The sequence below is a fragment of the Barbatula barbatula genome (genome assembly GCF_947034865.1).
Source record: "Barbatula barbatula genome assembly, chromosome: 17".
NCBI classification, from domain to species: Eukaryota; Metazoa; Chordata; class Actinopteri; order Cypriniformes; family Nemacheilidae; genus Barbatula; species Barbatula barbatula.
The window spans coordinates 10,079,621-10,107,031 of record NC_136780.1 but is presented as its reverse complement, the minus strand read 5'-3'; the positions used below and the strand labels follow the sequence as shown (position 1 = coordinate 10,107,031).

The window sequence follows — 27,411 nt, the reverse complement described above, 5'->3', positions numbered from 1 at the left end:
CTGTGTTTTTAAACGCTTTACACTCTCACAACTATTTATATCCTCACAGTTAAAAATATACACTCACGGGCTAGGCCAGCCAACCAACACCTGGCTTTGACCCACAGCATGTCACTCCGTTCAGCAATAGCCAACCAGACAGCTGACATGGGAATTAATGATCTTCCCATTCCATGGTCCTAGAAATAAACATACAACGGGCCAATTTTTTGCAGTTTGATATTTTATAAGTCACTGTGAATACTACAAAACACCTGTGACTTTAGAGAAACACGAAGATGTGCATTGATTCAAGAAAAGCTTTCCCACCTGAGACACACATTATAGGTTAAGCTTGTGGTGTTTTCCCGGTAATGTGTTTTTTACTATGCAGCACTTAATATGCTGAGAAAGCTATTAGGAAGCCATCTGCAGGTTCATTTCCCTGACAAGTGTAAACACTGTGGCTATTCAAAACATTGCTCTTTTTATCTGAGCTTTTGCACAGCGCTACATAGCAACACTGGCTCAACCAATCACATGAGTTTGCAGATTGGGGGGGCGGTTCTGACAGTAAACATGCTTTATTTTGCATTAAATCTTTTCAAAACATTTTATATTTTTATAATGGAAGTGGTTAAAGAGTGGAATATTACAAAATCACACAGGAGAACAATACAATGATAAAGTGCTGGTTTAGAAGGCAAACGGTTATGCGTCAATCATCCAGTTGACAGAGCAAGGCCACGCCTCTTTTGATCCAGTGCTGAGGGCGCTTGCTGGTAGGGAGCATCATGCTGATGACAAAGTTTGTTGAATGGCCGGTGGTGGACAGTGTCCCTTTTCGTTCACTGGTCTTGTAGAGGGGACACACATAGATGTTGTGGGGCTGTTCCATTACCCTCTTGTCAACTAAAAACAGGTTAGGAAATGTTTTTAGCGATTTAATGAACTGTATCAATAATCCTCCTATGATATTGATTTATTCACAAACCTGGTTTGATCCATATGATAGGAACTGCGTCAAATAGAACTTTGGGATACTGTTCAGCCAAAACTCCACTGCAAGGAAAAACACAAATAATAAAAAGCTAATGGCTTGTATATATTTCACAATGAATTTCAGGTGAAATGGCATTTTTTTGTGTCTTGCCTTTTTCCATCCCAACGAGCTCCATCGAGGAAAAGGCCATGAATGTAAACCCCATCTTCAGGAGAAGAGTTTGCAGTGTCAGAAGGCAAAACCTGAGGCAATAAAAAGCACCAATCAGCTCCCAATTTCATCTGTATTAAGAATGCAGTTTCTGCAAAGAATACCTCATAATTAAAGCCAAGCAGGTCAATAGGGATGGAGTATTTCCTGGCATAATTCTGTAAGGCACCTGCAATGAATGCCTGAGTAAAGAAAAACCCAGACAGCCAGAACACATTGGGCTTGTGTGTGTCGTACCACTCCTGTAAGAAAAATGAACGACAGATACTGTATGTTTAGGGATACTGCAGAAACTAAATGGTCCATTCCGTGAAAGGGGACCTGCGGCGTATATACATAGAAATAGCTCGTTCTTAGGTAACCACTGAAGACATAGTTATGTATATTATATTGGACAATAGATCATCCAAACAAACTACACAATGGACCTTTAACAATTGTTTAATGTATTCTTTATACAGGTGAGGTCACTGACCTGCAGAAATTTGAGTCTGGCTAGGAAGTCAGTTACATAGCTGCCCAGTGGCTTCAGACTGGGATAGGAGCATTTGGCCCATTTTTCTGGCACTTTTCCCACCAACAAACTGCCAGCAACAGCCTCCAGCTCTGCATCCATCACTACCAGCCCCTTAATGGCCTTTATTAGGTTCTGCAGACTCACACGTATAGTGCCACTCAAACTGATGGAGGAGACACAGAGAACAATGTTAGAATATAATGATGCTGATTCAGACACCTATTTACATATTGTTGCTGTCCTTCTGAAACATAGTTGCTGTTTTTCAGAAAATAAAAAAAAACTACTTTTAAAATGATTTAACACTTTGTTGTGAAAGTTGAGAGGCACTTTTTAATACTTTTTATTGATTAGATATTTACAAAACCCAGTGACAAAGGAAGAGGGTGCGTAATAATTGCGATTTATTGCAAAAAATCATGAAATATGGATATATGGTTTCAGAAGGACAGCAGTGATATGTGGATTCTATCTAAAGTGGGCTTTAAAACAAAGACCGGACGTGAAAAGGTTGCATTGTTTTAAATGTTTCTTGTTACAAATTATACTATTAGAAGAAGGAAAAGTGTGACTGATACATTTGCTTTTCCTAAAAACATTTTAATGTAGTTGTAAATATCTTTTAGTTCACTGCTAAGTGTCACATGTGTCCTTATATTTCACAAATGTCTTAAAAATAATGCAGAATCTTAAATATCGGTGCTGTCCTCCTGATGCCTTGGATGTCCAAACTCACTGTTTTTCAGGAAATTAAATATAACTGTTATTTTTAAATGATTAAATAGTGTGTTGTCAAATATGACAAAATACTTTTTCATTGTTTAGATATTTTCAAAACCCAGTGAAAAACATTACAGCCTCGTTTCACAGACACAGCCTAGCTTAAAGCCAGGACTATGCCATTGTAAAATTAAGATATTTATGTCGCGTTTATAAAAATGCCTTAAAATATATCAGGCCATTGTTTTGTCTTGTGATGCACACCAGTAATGTATTCTTCTAAGTATTCTTCTATAATCAGTTAAGACAGGTCACACATTTTAATTTAGTCTCGGACTAGCTTTAAGCCCTATCTGTGAAGCGGTGCCATAGGGTGACTTATAAAAATGATTTATAACAAAATTAAAAATCATGAAATAATGGAGATTCGCGGTTTCAGAAGCACAACAGCAAATTTTGACTGCATCATTTTCCATGATATTTTCCTTTTTTTGGTGTTAAACCCAAGATTTTTGGAACCCACTGTAATATACTTCAAATTCTGAACTTACTTGTTGTATCGCTGCATCTCCTGCACAAGCACAGTGTTCATGCTTTCCTCATATCGCACAGGAAATTTGATGAGAGCTGATTCAATGTCAAAGTTACCTGGAAGCTAAGGCACATGACCAACAGCTGAGTTTCAATAAATCATTTACTCCTCTGAAAAGCTTATTTTTTTACATTTGACAAGCTATTGTATTTCATAAAAAACATTTATAATACAATAAATGATTGTTTACTTACTTTAGACAGTATGTCATTAGCTATGTCAAGTAGAGTACTATCCCCTCCAGAACTGCCTCCTCCCTTTGATCCACCGCCCTGAGTCAGGATCAGCGAATCAAACAGCAGTTTAGTTTGTTGAAGGTCTTTGGAGATGTCCACGTTCTCGTGCATACCAAACACCTCGGGATGCTGAGTAGAAGGCAGGTTCTGTGGAACATGCAATGCATTAAATCATGTTTATCCGTTTTACTTTCATAAGAGTTCTCATAAAGCATAAAGCTGTACCTTTATAAACTCCACATAGTCTTCATATATGGACTTTGGAGGAGCGTAATAATTTCCGCTGGGGGAAAAGGGGTAGCGTGGGGTCTCGATGACGTCTTTATTGTAAAAGTCAGCTAGGATGGTCATAAGCAGCCTACGATCCCAGTCATCTGTCACACGCCCTCCATAGTTACACTCTCCAGTCAGATACGTGATGGCCTCAAAAGGAACTTCCTCGTATTCGTTCACAAAGAGCTGCGGCACAGAAAAAGATTAAATCAATGGACTTTCATTTACTAATAATTGTGTATTATAATATATGTTTTTACTAATGTGCAGTTACAGTAATTCAGTTTGTACAACATCAACGTTATGATTTTGATTCTTAACATACAACCTGATACAATGAATTTCTGGTTGGCACTCTTAAGTCATTTCGGAAATGCACAAAGTGCACAAAGACAAGTCTAATAAACAACTGTTTTTCAGAACTGCATTATTTGTGTGATTTGACTGTGTTGTATCTAAAGTGCTATGTTGTGAATTGAATCTATACCCAGTCCATTACCTGCAGCTGTCTGATGCTAATGCGCAGATCTGACTCGTTAAAACCATATGGAATGTTCCATCCCAATGGGCCAAATTTTTTCCTTTCTTGTACAAGAGCATGGAAGAAGCAAACTCCGTACAACAGCTTTTCCCAGACCTACACAACACAAGTCAGTGGTTTTTACTACCAAAACATGTTAGAGATGCAATACAACCGGACAGAAGGATTTGACTTACTAGCTCTTTGTAAGGACATGCACTGAAGAACTCCGGGTCAGAGACAGGATCAGAAATATAGGACTGTAATAAGTTTAACCTCAAGCCAGTGGGAGGCTCATTGGTCATCTTCACTCCATTCTGCAGGATGGTCACTGGAAACTGAGAGCAAGACTCACCATCAATCCAATGATATCGACTATTACGCTTTGTTATTTTGTGTTTCACCACCCTTTAAAAGATTGAAGTACCATGGGTGATGGATAGCTGGTCAGCCACAGACGGAACTCTGGATGGCAGGAATCTGGACTGAGGTCTTCACAGATCTTTTCTAGAGTGGACATCCAGGACACGGCCAGGTGACAGTTCTGTAAGCACACCCATGTGCCCTCTTTCATGGCCGAGCGGATCATCTTCACAGCTATGGGACCCTGACCTTGTCCAAGAGAGATGGATTTAAACTGGGAGCCAGCCATGTTCTTATCATTGGCGAATTTCAGCAGACCTATAAAATGAATGTAAAAGTATTTTACTTAGGTGTGCTGGACAAAACAGGTAGGTAGAGGTGAATAAGGATTGAAGGTGCATCAAGCTCTTCGAAATATCACATGAGATGAAAACCTGATGTAGACATTAATGTAGTATAAAAAAACACTGTTGTATCATAAAGAATAAATTGTTGCCAAAACTCGTTGCCGTTCTTTTTTTTATATTTACATAATACTAATACTGAGAATATTATTCCTATGAACACAATAAATCTTATGAAAGAACAGTCTCTGCTTTCAAACAAAAAAATACATTTATATTTAGCATTTTAAATACGATAACAATTATATTTTTATATGTATAATTTACTGTATCTTATTTATTGTGGAATGGGTATATTTGAATATTTCTTTAAAAGTATGAAAACATTTTGAACTGAGAATTTGTTTGTGTTGTCCAGATGACAAAAATAAACAAAACAGAAAGGGTTGATCGTTTGGATCCCTACATGTTGTATTCTTTCAGATATACACGGTTTCATGGAAGGCCTGTTAACTTCCGGTCTGTGTTTGGTTAATATAATATATATAATATAATACAATAATATATTTTATATACTGTATAATTTATATTAATTTTAGTTAATATTTATATTTGTTTGTAAATTAATTGTATTAAATTAAATTAAATCAAAACCTCTTACTAACGTCATTGATTCTTTGAAGAGGTCTACCGGAATGTTAAGTTTGCGCCACATAACGTTTGTTTATGTTGTTGCAGCTGAAACTGTCTATATAACAGCACCTCATACCATAAAACACTGAAAACAAGAAACCCTGTACAAACTTTTAAAAGTGCTTAATAACACTTACTAGCCATAGGGTCTGCACCAGGAGACAGCACAAAAATCAGTGGAATAGTGCAGTTGGAGTCAACGTAGCTCTTACTGAGGTCAAACGGAGGAGGTTCAACAAATTTCTTTCCCAGTTTATAAGTTACAAACTTGCTGATTGCTGGCTCAATCTGTAAACAATAAAAAATATATTAAAACAAGACATAAACATTGCATAAACAGCACTCACACAGAAGGACTCTTTTATACTCAATCATAAAAGACATTGATAAGGAAATGTCCATTTTAGACCTGAGGCTACTCACTTTATCAGGTCGAAGGCATCTGTAAATTATCATTTTCTGAAGCTCATTCAGTTGATCACACCAGGGTTTGGGCAGAGCTCTATTGTATGGCTCTTTGCTGTCATAAATGCCCAGGAAACTCTCAGGACTCTTTATGAAACTCTCCCTTTATAAAAAAAAGAAACAAATGATACTGTATATTAAAATTACACAGGATGTATCATGCAAATATTTAAACGGCAAGGAGAGAGTTCATACTTAAGGCCCTGTAGTGCTGGAAGATCGCTGGCCCTACAGACCTCATCCCAGCTCTTGTCTGGAAGCCAGGTTGGGTCAGGATTGGGGACCTTGTTCTGTAGCCCCACACCACCCGTGAGCAGGAACATAAATTCAGAGTATTTTATCTCCTTCTTAGCCCTTATTAAATGAGAGACCATGTTATAATACACAATGTTGTTCAAGTCTACTCTCAATGGTTTTATACCGTATTAGAATTTTGAGTTTTCAACTTACAGCAGCAGGTTACAACAAAGCAAGAAAGAGAAGAGAAGTTTGTCCTTCTCGAAAAGAGACCGGCACACATTGCAGTACAGATTATAGGTGAAGTGACTATTCAGGTTTTTGAGCCTCTTCTCTAGAATCTTTGATTTGTAGCTGGAAAACACAAATAGTTACACAAATATATAACAGTAAAATCATGGTTCTTATACACACATGCATTATTTATTCCTCACCTGTCTTGTATGGAGTTGACATAGAGGTTGACAAACCAGTTGAGAGAGTATTGATACATAGGGTCGATGTTTGCCAGATCTGCGATACTGAAGAAGAGGATGGATGAGTGTGTTGCAATGGGTCTGTAACCTTCTCTTGACTCAGCTATCTCAATCTCAGTCTTCTCTGCGATCTGAAATTTCCCAGAAGGGCACAGTGGTCAAGCTACAAACTTATGTGATGTTAATAAAAAGGCATCTAGACTAGCTCTGCTAAGAACCTGCTGTTTCTTAGTAATCTCATTAGACATGATCTTGGCAGCATCTAGGATCTGGATGGCCCTCTCGTCCTCCAGGATGTTGCCCTCTGAAGACAGAGTTTCAAGGATTTGGTCCTCAATCTCCTTAAGCTGTTTCTTATTGGCTGCAGACTGAAGGATCAGGGAATTCCTTTCATTCTCTAGTTCAGGTCTAAAGAAAACAGAGCAGAAATGGCATAAAAGGGCATTCATTTTGTACAAGAACGTGGAGAAAGTTGTGGTTATGTATGCTGAAGAGGCTTTACAGATATTTCCACAAGTAAAATGCATTGCTTTTTGGTAAAATGGCTATGAATTGATGTGAATTGAAGTATTTCTAACAATAAATTTCTCTACACAATTGTCATTTTCTTAATTATAAGCTAAGACCTAAACTCTGAGATGAATCACGCTGCAAACTTTGACGTGAAATAAAAAATATATATTATTATTCTACTATTATAAAAATATTATAAAATGTATCTATATTATTATTAATGATTATGTTTACAAAGTTCGATTGATGGTTTATTATTGGTTTATATGGCGTTATGGATGTGTCATTTTCCGTCAAAACCTTGAACATTCTCAAAGAATGTATTATTTTCTAATATATTGAATATTCTGTTTGTATTTAACTAAACCCATTAGTCCAGACATCAGAAAAATCTCAGTCTATGCACAAGTTCTTTTTTCATTAAAGAGAGAACAATTCATGTGTTATGGATGTGACAAAAACGACACGTTTTTCAGAGACAACATACTTCTTCTTATGTGAATTAAAATGTGCACCCCGGAAGCAAAAATACACAACAAATGAAGAAGGCATGGCTCTTTATAAGTCACAAAATAGTAATATTATTGTAATTTTCATGTGTCCATTTATAAGGAACATGGACAGTTTGGGATGTGACAATTCATTTACCTGACTATGGAAAAGAGTTGCATATATGTGTTCAGTATGCAAGTGTGGGTTTGTTACCTTTCTTTTGCCACCACAATGCCAAGCAGCTGGTCTTCAAGACCCTCCGGGGTGATCATGAAGTTAAGAAGGCACACTTTGGTGGCCAACTCAGGCAAATAATGAGGGTTCCTCAGCTTCGTGGTGATGTAAAAGCGGAAGTCAGACGAATACTCGATCACACTCTCTCCCAATCTAATACAGTCCATCCCACCTACAGTGTGGAAACACATTTTGATATTCAACCTCTTACTGACCGTCGAATTTATCATGCAATCCAAACAAACTTAAAAACAGACATTTATATTACAAGGCTGAATGTGAAATACCTTGTTTGAAAACTTGCTTGAGCAGAAGTGGCTCTAAGGACGGGTCGAGCTCTTCCCCTACGTTCTCCAGCAATAGTGGAGTACCAAACTGGATGCAGTTCTCAAGCGTTCTCATGAAATCTCCATCGGTTAGCTTAATAACGTTCAAGTTATTCTCCCGTTCAGAGTTTTTCACCCATTTGTTGGCCTGACCCTGTGGATCAATCATCAACGGCCTGGAGAAGAGAACACAGAGTATCTTTTAAAAGGATTTTAAGACAACAGACTTGTTTCAGTCAAACACTTTGGTTGAGTCATACCATCTTCTGGAGTTGCTCACTATAACACCATTGTCAACGGAGAAGCTGTCTGTGGGCAAACCGGCGATATTCCAGGTCCTTATCTGAATCGGATCGCCAAGTGTCTTACTTAGAGAGAAGTCATCAGATGACGGGATCTTCTTGGACTAAGCAGAATAAGAACATTGAAGAACTAACAACATTGAATATGTGGACACATGAATCTTCACAGAGAAGATCGATACCTTGCAGAGCTTGACCCAGGTTTTGGTACACTCGTGGCGGAAGCTGGCAGTTAAAGCTCCAAGGTAAGCAATAACTCCAGAAGATATTAGCACATCGCCTGTCAAGTTATCATATGTGTGCTGAAGACTGTCGGCTGCATGCGACCATCTGTGTAGAAATACAGGAACATCTTCTTCAGTTTACATTCTTCAAATATCAACTAAAGACTTTCCTGGCTCAAACCTTATCTTTTCTCCTCCTAAACCTCCGATAAGCTTCTCAGCTCTGTCCAGCTTTCGAGCACAGAGGTCCACTTGGTACTCCAGTTGAGCTTTCTCTTCAGTCTTGTCCTCAAGAGTCTTCTTCAGGGAGGCCAAGCGATCCTCCACTTCCTTTAGCTCCGCCCTCTTCTGGTCCAGCAGGGCCATGGTGGCAGCCAGGGATTGCTGGGCCACGATAAGGTTAGCCTTCTTAGGAGCAACCACCTGACATACAGTCGGACAAATTTAGGATTTTCAAGTAGTGATCGAGTGATGAAGTAATTTGGCATGAGATATGTTAAAGTCATGTGTCTGCCCACCTTGGCAACTCTGTCATAAACCTCCATAGCTGTAATCCATCTGCTTAGCCCCTCAGCTGCAGAGGAGGCCTTCGCCACTTTGCCGGGGTCAAAGTCGGGGTTGGTCATGTATTCACTACGGATTTTAGCCATCACTGGAGCCTGTCACAAAACAACACTATTAAAATACACCAGCCACAGTTGCAAGACTCCAAACCCTGATCTCCAATACAGACTCACAGAAATGTTGTCTTTGTCATATTCCTTCAGGTCCTTGAGGAAATTCATGTCGCCCAGCAGCTTCTTGCTTGGACCCCAGTAGTCAAGAATCTATATGAACAGATAAAATGCTGTCAAAAAATATCAAGACTGATAAATCACTGGATGTGACTTTTCTGGACTTCTGATGACCTTCTGTCCGGTTCCAGCAGGATCATTGATTTTCTCTGGTTTGATGTCCTTCATCACACACACTGCTGCCATAACCAACTTTACTCCTGATGGAGGGTTTTTCATCGTTTTAACAATCGCCACATCAGCCGGCTGAAATCACACATCCAAGAAAACACAATCAATTCATCTTTGACTGACGTTTTATAAGCTTTAGGTAACATTTAATCACACACAAATTGTATCCTTTATAACTGTGTGCTATTAGGTATCTTAATCATTTCCCCCCAAAATCAAAAGGAAAAATAAATATTTGTCAATAAATATGTATACAATTTTATTTAAATACAAATTGAACAAAAATGGTGAAAGCAGCCATTACGGGGTCAAGCCCCAGCACTAATGGAAATCCAAGTGGACATTTCTGATGATATGTTTTTGAATATCAGATTTAAAGGCACTAGGAACACAATATAATTGCTTAACTTTTTACCACTAGGTTGCGCTGTCACCGAATTTATGTGAGGAAAAACAAGATATGCAGGGTAAGATATAGCTATATCTGATTGAATTGACCTTTGGAATAATGGAAAATGTTGGAAGGGGCTTGATTTTGTCTGAACTGAATAAACACTGCAGGTTCCATAAAAAAATGTCAGTTTTGTTTTCACGGTGAATGCAAATGTCCATTGTCAAAATAATATTACAATACAATACAATTACAGTGGCATTAAAATTTGGATTCCGTTTTTAATCATATCAATGTTTTATGATTTTGTGGTGAAACATAACACTTGACCGTTTCACTGTTAAGTACATGATGCGACCTTGAGTGTGTTCAGGGCAGAGAGTGCCGCCTCCAGTGCAGGAATGGCCTCTGCCAAATCACTTTCGCATTCATTCTTCAGAGCCTGGGCTTCATTGGCTTTAAGAGTAGCTGTTTCCTCATCCACACGGACGAGTTTGCTTTTGGCCTCAACCTCCACTGACTCAACCTCTATAACCTGCAGAGGTAAAATACATGCAAGTCTTTTAATCAAAAACAGAATACCTAAAATAATTGTTTTTTTAGATAGATGTTTCTGTTTCTTACTTTCATTATTTTAGTGTTGTCAATCGTAGCTTGCTCCAGTTTAGGCTGAAGATCCACAAGCTCCCTCTTCATTTCACCTACCTAGACCAGCAAAAGTGAATTAAATTATCTCCATGATTTAACCCGAAAAGCTGTGAGATTTACAATAAGGCAGTTATCATAAACTATTATCCAAAGCAACTTACAATAGTCAGAAAAACAATAGTTCACATTTAGTTCACATTTTTCAGAGACAATACGTGAGAATGGTCAATATTGTGTAACTTGAGAGGACAGTTCAGATTTATCTACTATCTTCACATTACCTGAGACTCTGCGAAAGCTAGTTTGTCCAGTCCATTTGTATATCGATTTTTAGCATTCATGACTGTGTCACGTTTTTGAGTGAGAAGAAGTCTGAAGGCAGCGATGAGCTCCAGGTAAGAGGTAGGAGTCACATAGTTATGGCGACCCAGCTCTGACAAAAACCTGCACAAATAAAGTAAAATTAGGTTAAAAACCATGCTTAAAGGAAAAGATTCTGTCTTCATTAACCCTTACCGTGTTTTAAAATGTCTTTGTTAAACACAGAAAGAATGCTTGTAACCAAACAGTTCTCGGCCACCATTGAAAAATTTAGAAAACCTTTATAAATGTCTTTGTTTTGTTTAACACAAAATAAGACATTTTGAAGAATATAGGATAGCAAACAGTTCTGGGGCACTTTTGACTACCATTGTATTTTTCCCTACAATGGCGGCCAAGAACTGTTCCGCATACTTCCGAATATTTTTCTCTGTGTTCATCAGAACTAAGAAATGTAAACAGATTCTCGACTTTTAGTAAACCTGTCTATTTTTGGGTGAACTGTCTCTTTAACATCAGAAAGTACCTGTAATTTAGCAACTACAGTAGTTAACAGTGTACAAGGTTTTACATAAACATTATACTTTTGCGACAAATCTATAGCAGAAGTATGGAAGGTCTTGCAGATCGGCACAATTTCCTGTCGCTCAAGATCGCTTAGCTCCAATGTCTCCAAGAACTTATTAGCCACTCGCTCCAAAGCCTCCTCAGGCCACGGCTGTAAAGATTAGAATGTGAGCTTTAATTTCACTTTCGGATGTGCCATCAGTTTTTATTCAAGACTGATCAATGAACATATAGCCATTTAGATGATGCTTCAACTTCTAAAAAATCACCAGAAATCTATCATACAGAAGTTAACTGTACCACAATTTTACGTGCTAACAGTACAAAATATATTGTATTTAGAAACACAAGCATCTCCACCATGACCTTGCCAATCTCACCTGAAACCAGTCTATGGTGCAGCAGTTAATGAGAGAGGGAAACTGTCTCAGCCGGTTTCTGAAGGCATCTCCTATTGGACTGAAGGCTACCACTATATGTAAATTCTCCCTGCAGCGATTCACAAAATAAGCAAACAGAGCCAAAGGACTGAACTCCAAATTTTTATTCCCAGCTTGAGCAATGGGACGCACAGCCTGACACAGAGAGGAAAATATTGTTAAAATGTCATACAATTACAAGACAACCCTCAAGTTTCATTTGCAAGTACCTCCATGATTTCTTGCTTTTCGTCCACAGCGAAGATGTTAGGCACCTCTCCTGTGTTTAAAATGCTGTCCACATCCTCCAAAAAGGCTTCGTCCTTTATCTGAGCATCAGTGAGCAGGAAGACCATTTTCTGGCCCTTAACTCCAGCATTCTTCATCAGCCGCTGGACAACACAAAAATACATGACAACAGGTGGAAAAATCCCAGAATTTTCAGTTTGGGGTCTAACTTTAATTATACTGTACAATACCTTGAGATCATCTCTCCATTCATTCACGCCATAGCTTTTGGAGATCTCAGGTTGGAACAGGGTCATATTAGCCATAAAAGTGGCAAGCCTGGTGATGGATTGACGTCCACTGCCTCCGACCCCAACCAACAGAGAGTTTCCCCCAGGCTGTTTTAAAACACGGCTGATCCTGGACAGGTGCTCCAGCACATAACTACAGAGAACAAGGGTGAAGATACATAATTGGGGATTTCTACTCTTGCTTTCTCTCTCTTGATTGGTGTCATATAATAAGTTTGAACAGCAGGGTTACCGGAATATGACCAAGTTCATGCAGTTCTTGTGGGTTTGGTTGTACTCCTCCAGACAAGCTTCCACGACCTCGCCAAAGCGCACCATGGAGGGAACCTCAGCATAGAGCCTCTCGCTTTCATCCACGTCAGGTGTCATATAATCACCAAATAACAGGTTCTGCATGTTCTCTTCACGAAGCTGAGGAGAAACAAAACATAAAACTCACCTACAGTGTCATTCAAAACAGAAACATTTTATTTAACACTTTTTACGTACATGCTTGTTATCGTCCCTAAGATGTTCAAAGACTGTGTCAAAGTTCTCCTTAAAGTGCTGCTTTACAATTTCTCCTATAAGAGTGAAAAGCCAGGCTCTGTCTTTGTCGTCCACAAGACGGTCGTAGAAGACACGGTACAGTTCATGTACAAAAAGACGAATCATTGTTCGCTTGTTTGAAAGCGATTCTTTCTTCAGCAGCAGGCAGCCCTGTACCACACGTGAAAAATCTCGCAGATTGAAAGTGTAATGAGACTTGGCCGGGGTAGGAAGCAGATTTTCAATGGCCTTTTTATAAACCTGTTTCACACAGTAAACATAGAACAAGATTAGAGAAATCAGAGTAGAAAAATCAAAGGTTTTTTTTCATAAAATATACAACTCACTTCAAGTGTGGCACTGACTATCTGATTCCCGAGCGTAAAGCAGTCAGGTGGGAAATCATTGGTCCGGAGGTAAAAAGTCACAACATTTGAGAAAATTCGAACCATGGTCTCATCGCTGAATGAATTGATGCTGCAGATGTTGAAATGTCGCAGGAACCGAGGGGTCACTGAATTCCTCCCACCACCAGGGGGACCCATCGCGGCGATTAGCTGTATGTCCATCAATGTGATTTTGGAAGTTTCCTTCAGGTCATACCTGGAACAAAGCATGATAGTTGCAAAGTTAGACGTCAAAAGACTAGGACTGTTAATGCTTCTGTATTAAAACGTTTAAGGTGTTGTTTACCAGTTTCCATGGTCAAAATACTGACGAAGCAGCTCAATTGGAGGTTGTGCACCAAATGCCTCCTTTGCCGGCATATTCATATCGTCCACAAATATGATGCATTTCTTTCCCATAGGAGGTCCATATACTCCCTTCCGCCTTTTGTCTAGTTTGGACATGATAATGTTCTACAAGATAAAAAGAAAGCTTTATTTATAAGGTTACTGCTAATTTCATTTTAGAGTATCTGTTACAGTAGCTTACTGACAATGTGGTCAGTGATGGGATAGGTTACCTGGGTCTGATTGGCACTGGTGCGAGCTGAGAAGTTGATGAAGAAGGGAAGGTAGAGATCTTTGTCCAGATTGTTCATTAGTTTTTCTTTTACATAAACAGATTTGCCAGTGCCGGTGGGGCCAACAAGCAGAAGAGGCCTGAGTTCATGTGAATGAAAACATGTAAACATTTGTATATATGTTTATATATATATATATATATATATATATAGAGAGAGAGAGAGAGAGAGAGAGAGAGAGAGAGTATGTGTTTACAAACATGTTTATATACATAAAACACAAAAAAGCATTATTAAAAGTTTATCATTGTGAAGGAGGGGGAAGGTAAAGAGACACATTTAAACACAGATTTTCTATATGCTTAATAACTGATTTTTGTTTATTTTTGAACAAAAAGTTACGAGTTACAGCTTTCTTTATGTCTAAAAGCCTAAATGGTGAAATGTTTGGTAAACATACTTACATCCCATATTGAATGCATAGATCCATTAGATAGGTGTATCGCACTGTGTCAATTGTGGGGACGATGATATCTTGTACTTTAGTATTCTTGTCGCCTAATGCTACATTTTTTATGTACTCGTTCCAGTGAACCCATCTGCCTTTTCCTTTAAACTTAATGTGAATAGAAAATTTATAATATTTAGAAATAGTCACTTTTATGACTGCAATTCAAATTATTGTAATGCTGCTATATGCCAACCTCATAACTGTAGTCGTACACGAGACCCTTCTCCTCAAACGGACATTCCCATCTCGACACAGGTAGGGGATGTTTTTCTGCCTTTCCGGACACAATTTCCCTCAGAAACTGATCGAATCGACATCGGCTGTCCGTGTCGCAGCAACCTCCAACTGACCACACCAAAGCAAAAGCAAAAGCAGCCTGTGAAGTGCAAAATAATCATGTTACCAATTGAACAAAGTAGGGAAAATATATTTTATACAAGTATTTACGGTACCATAATCCATTTGCGTATGTTTTTATTCCCTGGATCTTCTTTTAAAGGCTCAGACAGGAGTATCTCAAAGAGCCGCGTGAGAGACACAACCGTGTTACTGTTGCTGGTGGGAATAACCTCCTGGAAAACAAAGAAGAGTTATCCAATAAGCTCACACTAATGTGTTTATTGTAGGTCACATGAGAGCAGACAAAATGTCAAGATGTGATCACACTGGCCAGATCAAAGATAATCTAATATGTTTATATGATACACGGCAGATCAATTCATTTGTGAAAGGAAAGAAATGTACCCGACAGTGTTTTCGTAACAGGTTGAGTGCTGGAGGAAGCAGCCAGTCAAAGAGCTGTTGCAGTAATGTAGAATTGTCTGGTGTCTGAAGGGGCTCAGGCAGCGTTTTCATCCATGACTGAACCAGAGGAGTCCATCCTAACTGAGACGGCTCCAAATAGATCATTCCACAGCGACTCACTGTGGCTGGCTACACGGGTAAATGGGTTATATTTAGTATGATATAGTAAATAAAAGCTGAAGTGGCTCTACAGAGCACTAACGTTTAGCATTAAATACCGAGAGTGACTGACTCACAGAAGCTTGTGACAGATCCATGGCTTCAAAAATCAGACTCATCTGACTGGACATTTGGATTATCTCTCCACTCATGAGGCACAACTAAAATGAAATAAAATGTATTAATTTCTTCACGTGTTAAACCCTTTTCAAATGAAGGAAAAATGACTAAATATCATGAAAAATAATTTAAGAAAAGTTCAGAATTGCTCATTAGCTATAGGCCAAAAACAACACTCCTCATATATGACACTTGCCTTTTTATTGTCATCCAGCACAGTATTCATGCTCTCAATCCACAATGTGTCTATAGGTCCATCAAACACCACCCACTTCCTGTCGGGGGTCTCACCCGATGCAAATTCTCGAAAGGTGTTTGCAACAATTCCATCAGTCCACTGAAGAAACGAGGTGCACAAGGTGAACAAAGAAACATTTAAAGAGCAGAAAGGATTTAAATCTCATATATTGTAGAAGATAAGATCTGACCTCGTGTGATACAGGGTCGAACTGACCGAACAGTTGACCCATCGTAATAGATTTAGGGTTGACAGTTTGAAACACAACTTTTTCTTCTTCATTATAGCCCCTTTCATTCATTAGAGTTAAAGTGTCTGCGAGAACATGAAGAACTTTGGTTTTTCCAGCAAACGGTTCGCCTACAAGCATGAACCTATGAAACATTTTTTTGACAATCTTCAATACTGTAAAGAAAACAAGTTCATATTTATGTTTAAACAACACTATACTAATGTTTTCACATGAACTTTAGGATTTTTTCACAACTTTCATTCATCTTTGCATTCTTTCAGTATTTCACATTGCTGTTGGGTGTCATTCATAGGTTTGTTTCTGTTGAAATTCAACATACACTGGAATGGATGAATGGATGAGAGTGCTTTTTATTGATTTCATCTATAGCTGTAGTTCAAAGTTAGTAAGTTGTTATTTTACCATGATTCTACAGAGGGTGTGAGGTCATAAGCTTACCCGTGACGAACTATCATCATCTCATACGTTTGAATCATTTTGTCAATGAAAACCTTGACAGGCTGCACATTGTGATTTTTGCAGCACTCCTGAGCACATTCCAGAAACAGCTAATGGATACAAACAGAAGATTTCAATAAAATTCTTCACAATTAATTTAAACAAAAATGTTTGCTACTTTTATTTAAGTAAATACCTTATAATCAGCCACGGGCAAAGAAATTCCTGGGAACAGGTCACTGGTGATTCCGTTAAAAAGAGGAATATCATGAGAGAGAAACTTGGGCTCATTAACATCCTTAATGGAGCGGAGAAGCTAACAACAGGATAAAAACAACCGATTAAACTTCATTCAATTTGTAATATGGTAGAAAAGGTGCTAATGGTCTGCCATGCACTTACAAGTATATCCTCGTTTTCATCTGGAAATTTGAGTTTGAGGTTCCCGGCCGCCACCAGCACTGCTTTGACAGCTCTCATGCCGTAGTCATAGTGAAATTGAGAAGAGAGCTGCTCAGAGCACAGTCTATATGTCATCACAATCTTCACTGAGAGAGGCTTAGCATTGAGAAAGCCAAACGAGTACAAGGAGATCTCAGCTATGAGTGCATAGTTTGGCACCATCATTGCCACTGTTCTAAATAAGACCTGAACAATACAAAAGCAGAACTATTATAGTCATATTAAACACTTTAGTGCTAATTAAATAAAAACAAAGGGATGGAGTCAGCAGCACCTTGAGGTTATCAGGAAGTTCAGAACGCCCGGCGTATCCAGGGTTCATAGTGATGGCCACAAAGCAGTTGGGGTTGAGCCGTAACTCTGTGCCTTCAAAGTCAAAATACTCAAGCTTCATCTCAATGGCTCTCTGAATACACAAAATCTGCTGAGCGACCACCGACAGAACTTCCAACTCGATACGGTTAAATTCATCAAAACATGCCCAGGCTCCAGAAGATGCCAATCCCTTAAAGAACTGCGAGACCAGTGAGAAAAACCTGTGACTTGGAGTTTAATATAAGTTTTTATATATGTTCATTATTTATGATGAAAGTTCTCATCCGGTTAGGCTAGGAGACCAGCTAAACCAAATTAAAAAAGATTAAAGATCTACTTTAAAGAGTTCTTGATCCAAATAGGATATATTTATATATAAGGTCCTGTTACCTTTCCCATAGCTAGATAGTCCAGCCCATCAGAGCAGTTGAACACAACACACTGCACAGCGAGGGCTTTGGCCAGATCTTTCGTGGTTTCGGTTTTGCCTGTGCCTGCAGGGCCCTCAGGAGCTCCACCCAAATTCAAGTAAAATGCCCCAATCTGTAAAAAAGTAATACTCCACAATATAAAAAATGCATCTGTGACAAAAAAATTATATACAGCATTTTTTTGTAAGAGGTTATTTTAATGTTGTTGGTTAATTTTGCACCTCAGCATCTTCTGCACTGTACCAGCATAATAAATAGTATAATGTAAACCAGTTATTTAACACACCAGAGTTCGGTAGCATCTGTCTGTTAGGGGTGTGATGACCAGACGAGGAGAGTTGCCCAGGTATTCATAAGCGTACTTCACATCACAGTTTATGATCCGTACACGAACATTGTCATTGGCCCAGTAGTAACGTAGCTGTGCGAGCCACTGGAAATCTGTCTCACTAGAAACACCTGAAACCGTTGAGAAAGAAGAAGCACAATTACAAAACAATTTTTCATTCTTTCAAGATTCATTAATTTCGCTCCAAACATGTAAGACTTTATTTCTTCTGCAAAACAAAAAAGAAGAGATTTTGAAGAAACGTTGGCAATCAAACCACATTGGCCTACATTGACTTCCATTGTATTACCACTGGGACATTTCTCAAAATATTTTCTATATACAGTACTGTACATATACAGGTTTGAGGGTGAATATGCAACAAGATAGATTAATCCAAGCCAGCAAACCTTTCTCAATCATTTCCATGACAACATCTCTGGCATGCACATCTATGGTCACCAGAGCTCCCAGAGTCGTGCGTGTCTGCTTGGGCAGCTTTCCCCTCACCAGCTCCACAATATCATTCAGTTGATTCTGAAGCTGCTCATAGTACTTCTTCAGACCCTGTAAATCATAAAGGATCAACATGTTAAAAAACACAACACAGAATAAGCACACAGTCCCGTGATCCACAGAGTAGTTCCTTACATTAGCTCCACTTCGTATGGCTTCATGGACCTCCAGCGTCCAATACATCTGAGAACTACAGAGAACCACCTGACCAGGCCACTCACGTACCCACTGACTCCTCTTAGTCTCTGGATAAGCCTGAACAAAACGTTATATTATCAAACTTAATAAAGACTTAAATTTCACAGATATCCAAGAATTGGAATTGTTAAAGGGAAAATCAGTCTTACCAGCCTGGAGCGATTGATCACGTCTCTGACACTCTTCAACATGATGTCTTCCACCTGCATCAACCACTTCTCCACAGCTCCTCGCGCTTCAGAGGTGGAGATCTGCTGGATGAGCTCCACACGCTCGCCCTCACTGCTGTACATGGCCTGGATATCCAGGTTAGGCAGGAAGTCCAGTTTAGCAATGCCCTCAAAACATTTCTTCAGGTGGGGCTGTACTCGCAAAGGATCCTTGGTTTCAGAGAGGATCTCCAGCATTTCATCATTTGACAGAAAGAAGAATCTTTCAAGTGTAGAAATATTAGAAATAAATAATTACAAGTTTACAAAAGTACATACAAATAAGATGGCAGGATGTGATTTAGGAACTTAAAAGTGAAGCGTTTTATTTCTCTGCTACCAATGTTACTTAAGGAAATTGCACCTTTGTTTCCAATCACTTTGACATTTGACTAAGTGTTTCAATTTTGTCTAAAAGTAAAAAATATTTTTTTCTTAACAACATTTACTTTAACATTTTATCACACTGGGCATGAAAGTATTTATTTTAGCTAAAAATGACACACATCACCTTCAAACATGCATATTTTAGTTAAATTACCGTGGAAAAAACAATCTTTTCTTCTCAAGGTATGCATTCAGGCCTTTCAATATGTTTTCAAGAAGGACATAACTCTCTTGTAGTTTTTCATACAAGCCAGGAAGACCGGTTGCAGGCAAAACCTATGCAAACGGAATGTTAATTTGGATACTTTAGGCATGAAATTTGCTTTATGTTATTATATGGACACATCGAAACCCTGTGACCATTGTACATCTCCAGTTTAACTACATTTTGAATTGAATATGGTATATGGGGCACCTTTGGGTCATTCACACAGTGTTTCATGACCTCCCTCCAGTGCTTGTTTACAATCTGAAAGAGACGACCCTCCTCAGGCATCTGCTTCATGATGTCCTCTGAGCTGAAGATGGGCTCCAGGTAAAGCCACTGACGTTGTACCTTCAGCCACTCATCTATAGTGTCTTGGATACGGATCAAACTCTCCTCCCATGCCTGATGTGAAGAAAAACTGTTGTGCATTCAGTAACATCAGAATATTTCTTATCCATTATAGAAAAAATAGATATTTATTTTACTCCTCTGACCAGGAAGATCGCAAGATACGTAATATGTTCCATTTGACATGTTTAGATTCTGTAAATTGTAGAACCTCTGACCTTGATTTCTTTCTGAAAAGGCTTGATGAACGGAGAACCCCTCATGGTTTGAGTTTTCACAATCTGGTCATCCAGCATGGTTTGGATCTCATCCACAGAGGAGAGGATGGACACCCCAGTATCTCTGTATGGATAATGTTGAAATGACACTGAATCCCAGACCTCCACCATGTTTTGCATGGCCCTCTCCAAAGCGAATTCCTAAATGAGTGTAGAATGATGTCATCATAAAACAATACGTTACTGTTTGTAACCCGGGTTCTCTGAAATATGGAGTGGAGAGATCCACCTATGGGAATGGCATCAGTACATGACTTCTGCAGAAGCATCCAATTGCACAAAGTCTGGCTTTGACGGACATTACCGCTTTCCTCAGTGAGCATATTCGCTTCTCGTGCAGAAATTTTAGAGCCGAAAACAGTTGTTAATCGTGCCGAGTTGAACCAGGCTCATGTGAAAACACAACAGTAACCGTTTCAGACTGTTCTTAGAACGGTTCAGCACGATGGTGGAAAAGCGCTCTTTGTCGCTACAGTCGGCCCAGTTGAGAGAAGTCGCACCACAGGAGGTCCCCGAGCATGCATCAGCATCGCCATTTTCCCCATCAGACTCGGACAACACAACTCGCTCTGGGTTGTGGTCTCTTTGATCTGAGTCGCCGGAGTTTAGCAGGGAGCACCAGGCAATTTCTAAAATGTACGGGGAGATCAATAGATTATGAGCGTGTTTGAGACCTGTGCAAAACACACTGTAGGGATGGTAATCCCTCGAGGAATCCCTGTGGCAATGAGGGCACCACATATGGAGACACGTGAATGGTTATCCCGGGAGTGGCCGGCACCGATATAGATAGCGACGTGACAGAAAAAGGGGAAAAGAGGGAGGCAGCCATCCTACAAAAATTGCGAGCGTGGGCAGCACGCAGAAAACAACAGCTAACCTGGCGTAAAAGACAATCATGTCTGGGGGAGGCTGATCCACAGATATGTCCCCCTGTAGACAAGAGTGAAGTCCAACCAACGAGCTGTGAGAAACAAACCAGAGGTTGTGAGAATGTTAACTGGGCGTGCCCTCACCTGGCATAGTGCATGCGCTCCTGTCTGTCAAAGCCAGACTTGGTGCAATTGGATGCTACTGCAGAGGTCAGGTACAGATTCCCTTCCCATAGGTGGTCGAACACGAGATGATGAAAGAGAACCTCATCACGTTAGGGCATATATCTGCAATGTTTAAAACCACAGCGCACTTACTTTACTGGCTGCTACACTGAAACTCTCAAACAGCTCCAGGTAAGGAGTGAGGTTCTGTTTGAGGACCTTTTGCAGAGTGGTGCCTGAGTCGGGCGTCAAATCGTAGCCTACGACTTCTGACATCTGCTCCCAGTGTCGAGGTCTGATGCCGGGGTTACACAGAATGGACACTAATGGAATACACTCCTGTAAAGCAATATTTGATGAAAATGGAGAAATATGCTCAGAAATAGTCTCTTTAGCATGATAAAATAATACTATAACGTGAACGGACTCTGTCTGTAGCACAGATGGAAACCTACCTTGAACTCTTTGACTTGATCCAGCGCACTAGAGCAAATAATAATAGTGGTATTTTCCTGCTTTTCTTCCTCTTCTTCTTTGGACCTCCTCTTTACGCCTTCTATTTTCGCTCTTTCCTGCTCAGCCTTCTTTTGTTTCTGCTGTAAGGACTTCAGCATCTTGTATATCTCTCTGAGGAACTCCTCAACCTCCTGTTCAATACTGTCACCATTCAAATCCAAGAACAATCCATGCATCCATCTAAACTCAAAGACAAAACTGAGTCAGCTTCGTTTAAGGCAGCATTCTTGGAGAAAAAAGTTTAGAAGAACACACTGTATGACATTGGTCTGAGAAGACTCTCCCTTTATCTCAGACTAGACACAAAACAAGATATTTTTAAGAATGTTGGTCACAATCAACTTCCCATTGACTTCCACTGTACACAATGAATACAAAACACAATCTTCTAAATATCTGCTTTTGTGAGCCAAGAAAGAGGAAAGAGTCATATACATGTTTTAAATGAAACAGGAGTAAATTTAGTTTTTTGGGGAATTATATAGTGCTGCATTTCATCTGAGAAATATGATTCTTATGACTGGTAATTTCTCAAACCTCTTCTTTGTACGCTGCCATTTCAGAACCACGTTGAAGAGCTTCTGATAGGGCTCAACAGCTTCCTTCATCACGTCTAGCTCTGGGTAAAATGTTTGATCCCTTTTGTAAAGTTCTTCCTCTTTGTTGATGAATACAATTGCATCCTCAATATCCTGAATTCTTTTCTGCACTGTTCTCACATCAGTAGCATACTGTAAATAAAACACAAAGAAGCTAAATAAAAATAAAAGTCCCAATGTCATTCCATGACCGTATTTTCACGTGAAACACAAAAGGAGATCTTAGGCACATCGTCCATTTCTGTTGTACATATAACAAAAGTAAATGTTAATTTTTTCCTACCAACCTTCAAATAGGACAAAACATTGAAATATCATAAAGAGCTCATAAATGTTATTCCTTCTGTTTTACCCAAAAACAACAGGCACAATGTCATTGACCCGAACACCACTGCTTCTCATGACAAGTGAAAAGTTTCAAGAACTGGAGAGATAAATAAGGCCTAACATTTAAGTTTGTAATATACCTGTTGCATCATATCAAGTTCAGAGCACTCTGCAAATTCCTCTATTTTGCTGCCTACTTTCTTCAACTCAAGCAACAGCTTCTCTCTCCGTCCCAGAAGTTCCTGCTCACCTTTACACTTGGCCTCTTCCATCACCTGCAATATCAGAAAAAGCTTATATTGTCTATTAAACAGACAATATTAAATACATTAAATATAAGTATATTAAACATCTCCATATATCTCCAGAATATCACCTTTTCACTTTGGTTAAAGATCGGGTATATTTTTTCTGGCCAGAGAAGCACTGCTGCATTCATTTCAAGATGCTCTGAATCAAAAGTATGAACTTCCAACAAATAATTCAACCTGTGTTGTATTTCCTAGAGAAAGAATAAACAGTTCATTGTCATTTCAATGTTATTTTTTTGTAGTTATATTTTGAGGCTTTTTTGCCTTTATTATGATATGACAGTGGACAGCTGACAGGAAAGTGCTGGAAAGAGACAGGGGAGCAGGATCGGCAAAGGACCACACGAGACGAGAATTGTACCCGGGTCGCTCCGAGCGAACTAGCGCTATATGTCGGCACACTAACCACCAGTTTAATTTCAACGTAATTTAAATTGTTATTCACAGTATGTACATGTACAAGTAAACAGGCGCAATTCATCTTGAAATGCTCACTTTTATCCTGTTGTTGAACTCCGGTATTCCTTTAGTTTTCACATGTTCAATGTAAGTAATCATCTCTGTCATTTCCTCCGTTGACTCAGGGACTTTCAAAGCCGTGTCTCTAATGATCTCAAACTCATTACAGATCCTAGAAAAAAAAATCATGCTTTACCCTCACTATCTTCGAGAAATGTAAACCACAGAGAAAGGGATTGACATTGACAAAGCATATCTCACTGAAGACTGGATCGATGGTGTGAGGTGACAAGCTTTCCGACAAGAGCTTTGGAAAATGCATCAGCTTTCTTTGCGAGGCCTTGCTTGAGCTCCTCACAGTCGAGCCGTACCATGTCAAAATGTATTAGAGAGGGAAGACCGGATATCTCCTGTGACACTGACCTGAAACGCTCCACTTGCTGGAACAGCAGAAGAAACAACAAACAAATTCAACAACACAAATCCATTGGTATACTGTACATAGGAATGTATTCATATATTTACAGACTGACCTTAGTGTACTCTTCAAAGGAATGCTCTTCTACCATTAATGCTTGTACTTGTGCCTCTGCGGTACCATTGACTAACCAGTCATAGGGGTCAACTACAGAATATGAACAGGAACAAGTTACAAGCTAGATTTTACTATAGGGTGACAATCTTGTTCTTATCAGAAAACGTATGAGCAATTGTAAAGTGATAGTGAAGCTGAGATACTTACCATAGCTCTGGAAGTGTATGGCAGGTCCATCCAAGTTTTTCCTAACAGCGTTCCTAACAGTGTCTTGTGCCCACATCTTAACATGATCTGGAAGCCTGGCATCCGCCATAGAGACGTCTGTCTCCGCTAACCATGACTGGATCGTCTGTACTTTCTGTGAAACAGGTAGAACTTTAAATCAAACATCCATGTAGACAAAATCTGATCAATGGAATCGAAATACACTTAGACAACAATTTTCCTGTAAAACACTGTAATTCATATTTCCTGACCTGCATGGTATTAATGATGAGGTTTAACATTTCTAGTACAGTCTCCTCGAGGTCATGAAAGCTGGGGTAGAAATCCATTTTTTCATCATCGAAAATCAAGTCCATTTTGAAAACAGGGAGCTTGCTGATGTTGAATGGATCAAAGAGGGCGACAAATGCCACCACACTTCTCTCAACTAGTGTCTTCAGCTAAAAGTAAAACAGACTGTTTGTTTATCAATTATACATTAATTATAGGGATAGTTCATCCAAACATAACATCTTTTGTGTTCAAAAGAACAAATAAATTAATACAGATAACAGAATTTTCATTCCCAGATCTGATCTTAAAAACTCAGTTTACCTTATTGGATATAAGTGTTGAAGCGCAGTTATAAAAGGAGTCAAGCTTTCTAGGTTTAACTCCCTGCAGAGTGGCTTTGCTGGTAAGAAGGTGAATAACTTGGGGGAACCAAGATTTCATAAGCCTCTCCTCGACTCTGTGACACTCGACAGACACTTTGTTCTTCAGGCTTTGACAGTCTACAGGCCCTGTCGACCTTTATGACAGGTTCCAAGATGAGATTTCAACAGATGAACATTAAACATTGATATTCTACAGCATGGATAATAAAGGATTCTCCTTTTAATTTAATAGATGTAAAAAGCATACAGTACCTGCAGTCTGAGAGATCAGTGAGGAGCAGATGGGAGAACGCGCTGTGACAAATATCCAAGATACTTTTCATGGCTGGATGTAATGTGTGTAGATTCTTTTGTATCTCTTTTCGGCTCTGCACGAAACTGTCATGCCACGGACAGGAGAAATCTGGAATCCTGACAAAGTGTAATTTTTTCATCATTAAAACTGTCCTGTTGCACTTTATCAAGCCAATGTTTTACATGTATGTCAATGTATGTATTTCTCTATGTGTATGTAATTTTCCAAATTGTAATTTGACTCGTGGTGGCTAATGGTAACACTTAATTTACAGAAATGTAAATAAACAAATAAATAGATTTTATTTGCATGAACCTGCACACTTACTCTGCAAATACACCAGACTCTTGGGTAAGATCTGTGTCTGTTAACCTCGGGTCTCTTAATGTGCTATTTACTATGAAAAACATTAAGAACTTATTTAGTTTACCAATATTTTAAGATATTTTTATTATTTTTTAAGGAAAATGAGTAGAGTCTGAGGTAACTCACGTTTGTACTGTATTATCACTTTTTGATAGTTCTCTTTGACCTCTTCGCAGATTTGCTCCAGCAATCTCTGTCTGCCGGGCCCCTGATGGAGCTGAGGGGGCACTCGAGCCAGCATGCCTTCCAGCCACTGTTGCTGAAAGGGTGCAACTGGACTGAGTTCAACGCATTCTTTAAGACGCAAGAAGTTCTCCTACAGGAGAAAAGTGGAGGAAACGACAACACAATTTGTAAGAGAAAATGAGATTAAATAATAACAAAAGCTGAAATAAAAAAGGAAATAAAAACGTACATATTCCTTCCTCTTTTCACTCATCATCTAGAAAAAATATAAGTTTCATTAACAATCACATTTGAAATATTTAAAATGAAATATTATGGTGTTGCTCAGTGTAAAACGTATGATCAAATAAGGTTTCATACTGTTGAGGGAAGCTCTGGTTCAGGGGGTCGAGGAGGCACTGGTCCGTTTCTCTGGATCCTTTGGTGAGTTTGCATTGCCCTGTCAGCTCTAATTTCACATATCACTATTACAATATGTTCTTATTATAATACACAGATGTTAATGATATTTAAAGCACAAACCACAATGTTCTGCAGTTTAATGTGCTATTAAAGCAACATCAAGCGAGAAAGCGTGCAGTCGGATTCTATATCAGCATGGCTGTGATTCAGATTCAGTTTGTTTAATCATCAAGTATTAATGTTGTGGCATCTGGTACAGAACTGAGAACTCGATTACTTGCTGACAGAAGTATTAAGTTCTGCGTTATTTGCCCCGCCCCTACTGCACTGTGATTGGACGACTAGGTAAAAAGTCCTATTAAAGAGTCGCGCGTTTTTTCTCGCAGACTGAAAAAAACATTACAAACTATTGACCAAGTGAAATAAATATCTTTCTTTTTTAAACGTAAAAACAATCAATCAACATCTAATAAATTAAGTGATTCAAAGTGGCAAATAACGTAAAGGTATGAGAGTTACACTACAGTCAACAGAAATGACATCACCACTAAACTAAATTACTTACATCATCCTTTGGATCTGTTGCTGCTGTACTTTACTTCTACTGTGTTGCAGGAATCTTCTTCTCAGAGCCTGTCGGTGCTCTGGGAGGTCGAACCCTGTCCTACCTCCATCGACCTTTATGGTTGGTATAGGTGGTAACGCATTGAACCTCTGCAAAGCATCAGCCCCATGAGGTTTAAATGCCCCCGATGAGTTAGGCATTTTCTTGAACCACTGAAAGAAATTATTAGATTCAATATATTGCATTGATGTGCTTCAAAATTAAGTCATTTAGATCCCTAAGGTGTGGCGTTGGTGTTGCCACACGAGAGTGAGAAGCAAACTCCAAGCCATTTTGATCATACCAGAGTTATTAAAGTTGAATATATGCAATTTTACCTTCTCTCGTATCTGTTATTTTGCGGTATAGCCTACGTCGAAGTTTGCAGTTCTTCCTCAAACAATGCGGTTTCTATAGAAACACAACCGGAAGCGGACTTATCAATCATCACGTGCCATCGACGTGAAGGACTGCTTCATTTTGATTGCAATGTTTTTCAAAAATATTTTTGCTCGGCATTCGTGCCGCAATGTTGACATCAGGCATTAAGAACAGTTCTTAATACAGGTAATGTCGCTCAGAAGGTGGGACACCAAACAAGTGATCATGTTACGAAATGAGTC

The 27,411-nt window shown here is 39.1% G+C and overlaps 1 protein-coding gene across 1 annotated transcript; it reads right to left on the bottom strand.

Annotated features, from left to right (window-relative positions):
• Positions 1-211: 211 nt before the first annotated feature.
• Positions 212-27,411, bottom strand: dnah12 (dynein, axonemal, heavy chain 12). Its single transcript, XM_079477877.1, has 74 exons — positions 27,127-27,411; positions 26,750-26,961; positions 26,143-26,230; positions 26,012-26,038; positions 25,723-25,912; positions 25,558-25,627; positions 25,188-25,346; positions 24,874-25,069; positions 24,531-24,719; positions 24,259-24,412; positions 24,050-24,141; positions 23,778-23,956; positions 23,553-23,688; positions 23,123-23,248; positions 22,887-23,021; positions 22,358-22,551; positions 21,760-22,000; positions 21,458-21,643; positions 20,208-20,408; positions 19,849-20,043; positions 19,588-19,709; positions 18,987-19,269; positions 18,775-18,894; positions 18,534-18,690; positions 18,082-18,254; positions 17,755-17,907; positions 17,324-17,563; positions 16,990-17,235; positions 16,784-16,903; positions 16,588-16,697; positions 16,087-16,270; positions 15,855-15,995; positions 15,616-15,699; positions 15,320-15,508; positions 15,028-15,147; positions 14,769-14,951; positions 14,529-14,680; positions 14,065-14,203; positions 13,791-13,957; positions 13,445-13,700; positions 13,059-13,358; positions 12,802-12,980; positions 12,510-12,702; positions 12,261-12,422; positions 11,992-12,186; positions 11,629-11,762; positions 11,005-11,167; positions 10,700-10,780; positions 10,434-10,610; positions 9,628-9,759; positions 9,457-9,546; positions 9,238-9,378; positions 8,901-9,142; positions 8,678-8,825; positions 8,454-8,599; positions 8,155-8,369; positions 7,847-8,039; positions 6,847-7,036; positions 6,587-6,759; positions 6,366-6,506; positions 6,111-6,269; positions 5,874-6,018; positions 5,588-5,738; positions 4,478-4,731; positions 4,248-4,388; positions 4,030-4,167; positions 3,483-3,716; positions 3,216-3,404; positions 2,981-3,084; positions 1,668-1,872; positions 1,297-1,434; positions 1,133-1,224; positions 974-1,041; positions 212-891 (listed from the first exon to the last, which is right to left on the bottom strand). Exons 2-74 carry the CDS (start codon positions 26,947-26,949, stop codon positions 698-700), a joined length of 11,904 nt encoding a protein of 3,967 aa, XP_079334003.1. The 5' UTR covers positions 26,950-26,961; positions 27,127-27,411; the 3' UTR covers positions 212-697.